Source organism: Crocuta crocuta, unplaced genomic scaffold (assembly GCF_008692635.1).
Source record: "Crocuta crocuta isolate KB4526 unplaced genomic scaffold, BGI_CrCroc_1.0 scaffold7, whole genome shotgun sequence".
Classification (NCBI taxonomy): Eukaryota; Metazoa; Chordata; class Mammalia; order Carnivora; family Hyaenidae; genus Crocuta; species Crocuta crocuta.
Window position 1 is genome coordinate 6,468,269 of NW_027531904.1, and position 9,443 is coordinate 6,477,711.

Sequence of the window (9,443 nt, forward strand, 5' to 3'; positions counted from 1 at the left end):
ACTGATTTCCATTTATACAGAGGAGGTTCATCGTAAGTATGGTTTAAAAAAAAGGATGATGGGAGGAAGAAACAAATCATTAGGACAAAAGTAATCAAAAGTGCTAGTCCAGTGACCTGGGAATGTTATTACAAGACAGGTTCTGATTTTGCAGGTTGGGGATACGACTGGAGACTGCGTCTGTAACAAGCTTCCAGATGATACCAAAGTTGCTGGCTGGGGGATCACACTCTGAGGAGCAAAGCTTAAGAAAACCTTCAGATTGGACTTGCCCTAAGAGTCAGAAAGTAGACTGAAGTAACGCTAATCCCTCCTTTCTACAGCACTGAATTTGTTTGAAATTGCTGTTTAAAAGACTGAAAAAAAAAAAAAAAACACAGGAAAATCTCATTGTGAAGAAATTACTTTTCAGAACTTTGACTCAGCATGGATATATGGTGGCTCTCTGTATTTTACTGAACAAATGAAAACTAGTCACCGTAAGTTTGAGTGCGCCAGGATGCCGGAAAGGATTAACTGTGTACTTAGAGACAGAAAGCGTGCTAGGCATCAGCACTTTCTTAAACCTACAAAAACATCTTTCAAACCGAAGCCTTTTACCTGACACTAGAGGGAAATGGCAACAGAGGGAAAGTGGTATGAAACAGTAAAGCTAACCAATTTCTAATTTCCATAAAAAACCGAACTACCACTTGCTTTCATGCCTCAATGACTTTAACAACCCCTCCTACCTCTTAGTACTCTGCAGTTTTCAAGGTTAATTTTCACTCATGAGCTAATGTTAGTTATAAAACTCCTATGTTCTCCAAAGGTTTACAAAAGGCCAGTATTAACATGCAAATATGTTCACGGTCATTAGTCATGAGAGGAACGGAAAATTAAAACCACAGTGAGAATCCACTTTATACCCATTAAAGTGTTTTTAATCAAAAAGATAGTAACAAATGTTGAAAGAGAGGTGGGAAAATTGGAACTCCTATGCATCGTTCATGGGAATGTAAAATGGTGTGGCCGCTATGGAAAACAGTTCGGTTGTTCCTCAAAAGGTTCACCATAAAGTTACCTTATGACCCAGCAATTCTACTCCTTGATTTATAACCAAGGGAAATGAAAAGAGGGGCGCCTGGGTGGCTTAGTCGGTTGAGCGTCCGACTTTCGCTTAGGTCATGATCTTGCGGTTCGTGGGTTCGAGCCCCGCGCGTCGGGCTCTGTGCTGACTGCCAGCTCGGAGCCTGGAGCCTGTTTCAGTCTGTGACTCCCTCTCTCTCTGACCCTCCCCTGCTCACGCTGTCTCTCTCCTAGAAATAAATAAAAACATTAAAAAAAATAAAAAATAAAAAAAAGGGAAATGAAAAGATATGTGCACATAAAAACTTATACCTGCCACCTTAAAAACATACAAAGTGAAAGACACCACATATTGAATAGCATTTATATCAAATGTCCAGTATAGGCAGATTTAGAGAGGCAGAAAGTAGACTAGTGGCTGCTTAGGGCTGAGGGGGCTGAAGAGGAAATAAGGAATGATTACTAATGCCTAGTGGTTTCTTTTTGGGGAAATGGAAATTTTCTGACCACGGGGATGGTTCCACAACTTTGCAAAAGTACTAAAATCCACTGAACTATATGCTTTAAATAGGTGAACTACACATATATGACTTGTTTCTCAATAAAACCTAAAAAAAAAAGAAAAAGAAAAATTCACACACACAAATACAAACTAAAAGGTTGTAGTGAATTATACTATTTTTATTTGGAAATACTAAATGTAATCTAGCTTAAAAATTCTATGAAAAAGGTAAAATTATTTTGCTCGCTCCTATTTGACAAAAAAAGGGGGTTTGTGTGGAAATAACACAAGGTCGATAGACACAGGGTAAAAAAAAAAAAAAGAAAAAAAAAGTGAGATGAGGCCTCCTGAATAGGCGTCTTCTGACTCTTTAACCGCTTGTGTTTTCACTTGACAACGTATGTAACATTTTGAAACCTTGCCGCGAAGAAATACAACGCTGGAGGGCAGAAGACAAATAATGATGTCTCTTTTCCCAGAGGAGTTTTGGGAAAACTCAAATTGCCATGATCATTTATTGAGCCCTCACGCGGCAGCCTTTATAATTTCTCACCATCTCCCACTCTGAAGCTGACTTCCCTCAACTGTACAGAAGGAAGGGTATCCAGTCCCTGGGCAGTCCCACCCAGCACTGAAGCACAATAATCCCAAGGAAGCACGTTTCCAGATCTTTGGGCTAACGCAAGAACTTTAATAAGCTGCATGTTTCTTCCTATTCGTACGACCAGCACGATTAAAGGGGCAGCGACCAGTGAAGTTTTCAATGGGGCACACCCCCCATCGGCCTTTAGAGAGCCCCGAGACGCAAGGGGAAGCGTCACCAAATAGAAGAGCGTCACCAAATGCTGGGGTCCCGGATGGGGTCTGCGAGCGCGGGGATGGGACGTGACGCGGGACGCCAGCCCCGGCCCCGCCAGGAGGCTGAAGGGTGCGTGGGTGACGCCGGGTGCGGGAGCCCCAGGCGGTGCGCCGGCGGGAGGGGCCGCGGGGAGGGAGGGGGGCGCGGGCGCGCGGCNGCGCCCCGGCGCCTGAGGGGTCCGACCGCGAAGAGTCCGGCGTCACCGCACCCCCAGGAGAAAGCGCCAGGGTGGGCTCGCGGGGGATCGGGCCGGTGCGGACCCCGAGGCCGGGCAGGGTCGTCACCTCGGCTAGCGTAGGTCGGCCAATCAGGGCCCGGCCAGGGCGCGAACCCGGATCTCCGCCCTTCGGCCGGACGGACCGCTTGCTGCACAATCTGGGGCCGAGCGCGTCGGGAAAGCAGATCCCGAAGCCAAAGCTCCTGAGAGCTACCGCGCTCCCAGGCGACGAGGCGGCGGGCACAACNGTTTAACCAATGCCCGCTTAGGGAACGTGAAGTTCATTTTTGATTTTCAGTATTGGATACGACGCTGCAGTCCGCGTTCACGCCTGCTCGTGCAAAAAGCGGACGTTGGAATTAGGAATCTTCAGTGGCGATCCCAAATTTGTAGATTTCGTTTCTTGCCTTAATGACTTGGGGGGCCCCTTGTTGCAGCTAGAGCTGCGAATCGGAAGCACCTGTCCAGAGGGCTGCTGAGCAGTGGGCAGCAGAAACCTTCACCATAGGCAGAGCATGAGGCGCAGCATTTCCAGTTTTAGAATTAGAATAAAACGACTGTGGATGTGTGAAAAGCCTCAAGAATGTGGATCTCAGCAGTGTTAACTGCAGGGGGAAATGGGACACTAATCATTCCGAAACGCGAGGGTCGTTAAGTGCATTGCTCCATCTGGACATGAGAAATATTAAATGGTCATTTCTAAAAATAATGTTGTGGGGCGCCTGGGTGGCTCAGTCCGTTGAGCGTCTGACTTCAGCTCAGGTCATGGTCTCACCTTGGTGAGTTCAAGCCCCGGGTCAGGTTCTGCACTAACAAACAGTTCAGAGCCTGGAGCCGGCTTCAGAGTCTGTATCTCCCCCCGCCCCCTCCCCTGCTCATGCTCTGTCTCACTCATGCTCTGTCTCTCAAAAATAAATAAATGTTAAAAATTTTTTAAAATAATAATGTTGTGAGGGGCGCCGAGGTGGCTCAGTCATTTAAACCTCGTCCTGGCACTGCTGGTTTCCACTCGGCATGATCTCAGGCGGGTTCAAGCCCCATGTCTGGCTATGCGCTGACAGTGCGGAGCCTAGTGGGGTTCTCTCTCCTTCTCTCTGCATCTCCCCCACTCACGCTGAAAGCATGTACATGGATACCCCATTTTGCAAAAGACTAAGTGGACACACTAAAATATAAATAATAACTGTATCTGATGGAATGGGAGCATCACAAAGAGTTCTACGTGGGCCATGGTAACAACACTGTCCTGGGTAAAAACCTGGCTCTGTTGACCACCTGGGCGCGTTGGGTAAGTGTCTGTAGAACTGGCATAATACCAGTTTCGTTTACTGTAATAGCAGACATTTTTTCTACTTGGAAGTAATTATTTTCCTTAGACAATTATAAATACAAAATTAGCTACTGTTTGTAAGCATGTGGAGCAATGCATGGCATATAACAGTACTACATAAGCGATTTAATAAACCATGGTGAAAGTGTATGTTTTTTGTTTTGTTTTTTGAATTTTCTAAAATAAATATGTATTACTCTTGTAGCCAGATTTTTTTAACCAAAAAAAAATCCAAAGGCTGTCAATATGCACTGAAACTTGACAAAACGTTTCAAATCTTGAGACGGAATATCAAAATTCTAAAACAAGAGTAATGAGGGAGACCTAGCTTTATGAAATCTGAAAGCATGCTATGAAAGTTCAAATTGTCACCACAGGAAGACTTATTGAAATGTAATAATTTAAGTATAAATAATTTTAGGGGCGCCTGGGTGGCTCAGTCAGTTAAGCGGTTAAGTGTCCGACTTTGGCTCAGGTCATAATCTCGTGGTTTGTGGGTTCGAGCTCCATCGGGCTGTGTTGATGGCTCAGAGCCTGAAGCCTGCTTCAGATTCTGTCTCCCTTTCTCTCTCTGCCCCTCTCCTGCTCACACTCTGTCTCTCTCTCTTTCAAAAATAAATAAAAACAATTTTTTAAATAACTTTAATATAGGATATAGGAGACATCCTAACTTCAAAGTGGGAAGGAATCTGATAACATGTTGGGATTACTGGTTAGCAATTTGAAAATAAGCTATTTAGTTATCTTACTTCCTACCCTTTCACAAATAAAGGCAGAGTAGATTAAGGAGTTAATGTAAAACCATATAATAATCCAAATGGAAGAAACAGAAATTGAATATCTAAGATCTGAAAGGAGAATATAAGCCTAGAAGCAATACAAATCACAAAAAGTCAACAGATAAATCCATAAAGATTTTATGTTTGTAAAAAATCACTTTAAAAAAAAAGTTGTTAAAATATGATAAATGATTATACTTAAAATATAAATAAAACTGAAAGGCCACCCCCCGTATATAAACAGGCAAAGAAACTGAGTAAGCAAAGAGGAAATATATCTAGGAAAGGAACATGAAAAAAAGTTTAAGTTCACTATTTAATGGGGAGAAGTCTAATCAAAATTAAAGTATTAAATTTGAGATTAAGTTTCAAGTTTGGGGCGCCTGGGTGGCTCAGTGGGTTAAGCTGCTAACTTTGGCTCAGGTCATGATCTCACAGTTTGTGAGTTCCAGCCTTGTGTCAGGCTCTGTGCTGACAGATCGGAGCCAGGAGCCTGCTTCGGATTCTGTGTCTCCCTCTCTCTCTGCCCCTCCCCTGCTCTTACTCTGTCTCTCTCTCTCAAAAAGAAATAAATGTTAGAACAATTTTTTAATACAAAAAAATTTTTTTTATTTTTACTTGATCAAATTTTTTTTTTAATGTTTTTATTTATTTCTAGGAGAGAGAGAGAGACAGAGTGAGCAGGGGAGGGTCAGAGAGAGAGGGAGTCACAGACTGAAACAGGCTCCAGGCTCTGAGCTGGCAGTCAGCACAGAGCCCGACGCGGGGCCCGAACCCACGAACCGCGAGATCATGACCTAAGCGAAAGTCGGACGCCCAACCGACTAAGCCACCCAGGCGCCCCAACTTGATCAAATATTTTTTGAAAATGTTATCACACCAGTTCTGGCAGGGGGAGCATGAGAATGGTCCTCTCCTACACTGCTGGTGAAATTATAATTTAGAACAACCCTTTGGGAAAGCAAATTTGATGATCTAAAGAGACTTTAAAAAAAAAAAAATCCTAAATTCCCAGTGATCTAACTTGCAGGAATCTGTCCCTAAAGAAACAACCCCAAGATACAAAAATACGGCATGGTGGGGGTGGGGAAGAGGGGGACAGGAGGTGGCGTGGGAGAGGCTGTATGGGTGGGGTTGAGGGAACTATATAATCTAAAAGAGTTGTGTATAATTATGTAATAGTATATAATCTAAAACATTAATTATTTTAGCTCCAAATAGGACTCCATTAACTACCCCCAAATTGGACAATGACAGACCTATTAAATGGCAGTCAATCTTAAAAAACAATGGTTATGAAGACTGTGTAGCAACACAGAAAGCGACTGTACAACATTAATTGAAAAAGGATTAAGGGGCTTTATGTGTCGGTGTGATATGGCAGAAACCATGTACAGAACTTGCATATTCCATGGGCGGGCCGCTCCCCCACCTCCGCTCTGCAGGAAACCCCCTTCCTCCTCCTCCACCTGAACTTCTGTCCTGTGCCCTTATACACCAAACCACTCTAGCCCCATCACTGTGACAACTGGAGCGGCCCCAGTTGGATTCATTGCTCTCGGGTTCTCTGCAGTCAAGCGATCTTTGATATAAACAAATCAAATCTTATCACCCTTCCCAGAATCCCTGCCTTCCAGGAAATTAAGGATAAAGTCCTAAAGTACTTAACGTGCTAAAGATGCCATGGCTGATGTCCAGCCTCATCTCAAACAACCTCAACCTCTACCCACTCTCTGAGCTCCAGCCACAAGGACCGTTCCCTTCCTCTCTCCCTTCCTTCCTCTCTCCCTTCTTTCTTCCTCTCTCCTTCCTTCGTTCCTCTCTCCTTTCTTCCTTCCTCTCCTCTTCCTCTCTCCCCCAGCCCACCCAAGACACCAAACCCGTTTACTGTCCAGGTCTCCCCCTACTGACACACAGGCCCTCCTTTTTTGGAATGGTGACCTGCCTATATGACATGTGGCCCTTTGGCCACAGTGCTCTGAGCAGCAGGAAGCCTTCACAGGGTGCCTCTCATCAGTATCCCCAGGCCTCTTGCTGCTTAACCACTTCCCTGGTCACCCCCATGGCTGAGGTCCCAGCAGGTTCAACACCAGCCAGCCCTACTCAGACACAGGATACCAGGGAGGCACCTTCTACGATGGTCAAGGTCAAAGGTCACAAGGATCTGAATTAAGAAAAGGGCAACAAGAACAGAAGAGATCTATGAGCAGTCCAGGGACCCAGGACTTCAGGCAGCCCCAGTGAAGTGCTAACCCCAAGCCTCACAGCCATACTGTCCAGCCCAGGCTCAACTACGCAAGAAGGTAAATGAAAATGGGAACCAAGATAATAAACGCTAGAAGCACAACATTACCTGCTCAACTGCTAATCAGTAGGACTGATTTCAGCCTGGGCAGATCAGCAGTCAAGGAGTTAGGCAAGTTCCGTAAAGTCTAGGAACAGAACCCTCCGGACTCCTCGGGCCCGTGCGTTCAAGGTCCTTCTATAGGCCAAGGAAGCCAAGGAGAAGGGAAGGAACATAAGCTTTGCTTTGGACATCCCTGGATTTGAATCCTGGCTGTCTCACTTCTTAGCTATGACTCTGGGCAGTTGCTTTACCCTCTCCGAGGCCCCCTTTCTCCCCTGTTGTGTACATGTGGAAGCAGAAAAGAGTTTGAAATCTGAGCGCCTGGGTTTAAATTCCTCTCTCTTCTGTATACTATGGGTGGAGCCTGTAAGCTTCAGAATCATATGAATAAAAAGGTGGGGGGGACTAACAATCACATGCAGCTCAAAAACCAATCACAGGTACCTCCTGGGATTGTTGTGATAAGTAAGATATTGCAAGTGCTGAGCAAATAACAAGTTTCCCCCACTATCCAAAAAGTACAGCATTCCTATGAAACATCTTATAAACTGAAATGGTAGAAAGTGAAGAAACAATTTATATGGAAAAATTTTTGAGTGTTCACTTAGGCTTTTCTGAAACCTTAGGGCACACCTTGCTAATGCAAGCACAAAATCAACGGAGATGAAGCAGATGTGCACAGGCACAGTTCAAAGCTATGGGGGCCTGATGCCGAGGGTCGTTCCCAGGGGGGAACTGGTGGGTCCACTCTCACGACTTGGGGGGGGTGCACAGCGTCTGTAAAGGCTCCCTGCAAAACAAATGCTGAATGTGATGTTCACCTTTGGCCTTTTTTCATAAAAATGAAAACCCTCTTCAGATTTCTTTTGGTCAGCAAGAACAGGTACTAAGTAAGGTAGGTCTTTCATAGAAGCCAAGGGTCATAACACAAACTTTTAAAAAGCAGGGGACATCCGTACTGACGCCAGGAAGCAGGCCCAATCATTATCATGAAGCGCATCTAGCGCTGTGTTTGATACATTAGGGGACTCGTCACCACCCCCTCTTGTCTCTAAGGCAAGCCCATTCTTGGGACATGTAGATGTCAATTCCACATCCCGTCACAGATCTGCGCGTGGGCTCACTACCCAGCAAGGAAGTGTTCATGATCAAAAAGACACGGGTTCCTTCTTAATAGGATCACTGCTCAGCTGGGAGACGGTTTACACCTGACATAACCCAGTCAATGTAAAGGAATCCTTTTCTGGAAATTTACTCATTCATAAAAAGTTCTCAAAGTACAAAAACAGCCAAGGTGGGCTCAAAATGTGGCCTGGCAGAGTGGGTCTGAAAGGTGGGGATCAGCCAGCCACACCTGTGACTACACCAGGCCTCCCTGAGAACAGCATCCGCAGGAAAGCAGCCAAGGAGGCCAGGAGATGGGAGCCCCCAGTGTGGCAGAGAAGCAGAGTGGGGACGAAGAATGGGCAGCTATAGGGGAAGAAAAAGGCACACAGGGGAAAGGAGGTTTGAACTCAGGAGCAGAGGCTACACCACTGGGCCCTGGGGAAAGAGGGCAGGTGTAGAAGGAAGGCAAGACATACAAGGACAGAAGAAGGAACACCCGAGCCACTCTGTATGCAGATGAGGGACAGTCCCCAAGTCCACGCCAAGACCAAGTTCAGTTCTGCCGGCGGCCCTGGGGCGACCCATCCACTGCCTGCCTCTAGAAACGAGGCTGCCACTCAGGGCAAGGGCCACCATGAAAATATCTAGAGATGGGCATGGGGGCCCCCACTGCTCCTGGCTTGGTCTTGGTTTGGTTTCAGCAGCGCTTATTTAAAGGGTGTTCCGTGGCGGCCGGAGGGAAGAACCAGGTAAGGCGAGCTCCAGGGTAGACATTGATGGACAAAATTCTCAGCAGTGCTGGTGGGACCCAGGGGCGACTTCAGTCATCCTACGGGTTAAGTAAAGAGGTATGAACAGAGTACATTTCATGAAAGTCTTCTACAAGTCATCAGACAAACAAGAGTTCAACCGAGTGGCACAAACAGGCCCCTCGGCCATCTTCCTTGGCTTCACCTCATTAGGGCCCCAAGGAGCTGGCCTGGCCGCTCCAATTATTTTTCATTCCCAGACTCACTTTATTAAGACAAAGGGGGAATCCAGACCCTCTACTCTCCCTGCCCTGCTTTCTCTGGCAAATGACCTCATTGGCCAAGGACATAGAGCCCATTTTTTAGAGACTTTGTTGTAAATGTTCAATTTGGGGCCTTTTGACATCAATTCAAATCTGCAGGCAAAATATGCTTCAGAAAAACACATCAACTGTGGGTAGACTAAAGATGGACTGAGGGGCTGA

General features: G+C 45.8%; 2 protein-coding genes across 2 annotated transcripts in view; both read right to left on the bottom strand.

The window, feature by feature from the left end:
• AP3S2 (adaptor related protein complex 3 subunit sigma 2) overlaps positions 1 to 3,776 on the bottom strand; it is a 53,917-nt gene extending 50,141 nt beyond the window's left edge. The window contains exons 1-2 of the mRNA XM_077774260.1: positions 3,760 to 3,776; positions 2,633 to 2,804 (exon numbers count right to left, since the gene is read on the bottom strand). Coding sequence (XP_077630386.1) covers positions 2,633 to 2,804; positions 3,760 to 3,776 — 189 coding nt within the window. The remainder of the gene's footprint in view (positions 1 to 2,632; positions 2,805 to 3,759) is intronic.
• A 4,562-nt stretch (positions 3,777 to 8,338) lies between these two features.
• Positions 8,339 to 9,443, bottom strand: part of ARPIN (actin related protein 2/3 complex inhibitor) — a 6,036-nt gene continuing 4,931 nt past the window's right edge. Inside the window, exon 4 of the mRNA XM_077774392.1 lies at positions 8,339 to 9,038. Within this exon, the coding sequence (XP_077630518.1) occupies positions 9,030 to 9,038 (9 nt within the window). The 3' untranslated portion in view covers positions 8,339 to 9,029. The remainder of the gene's footprint in view (positions 9,039 to 9,443) is intronic.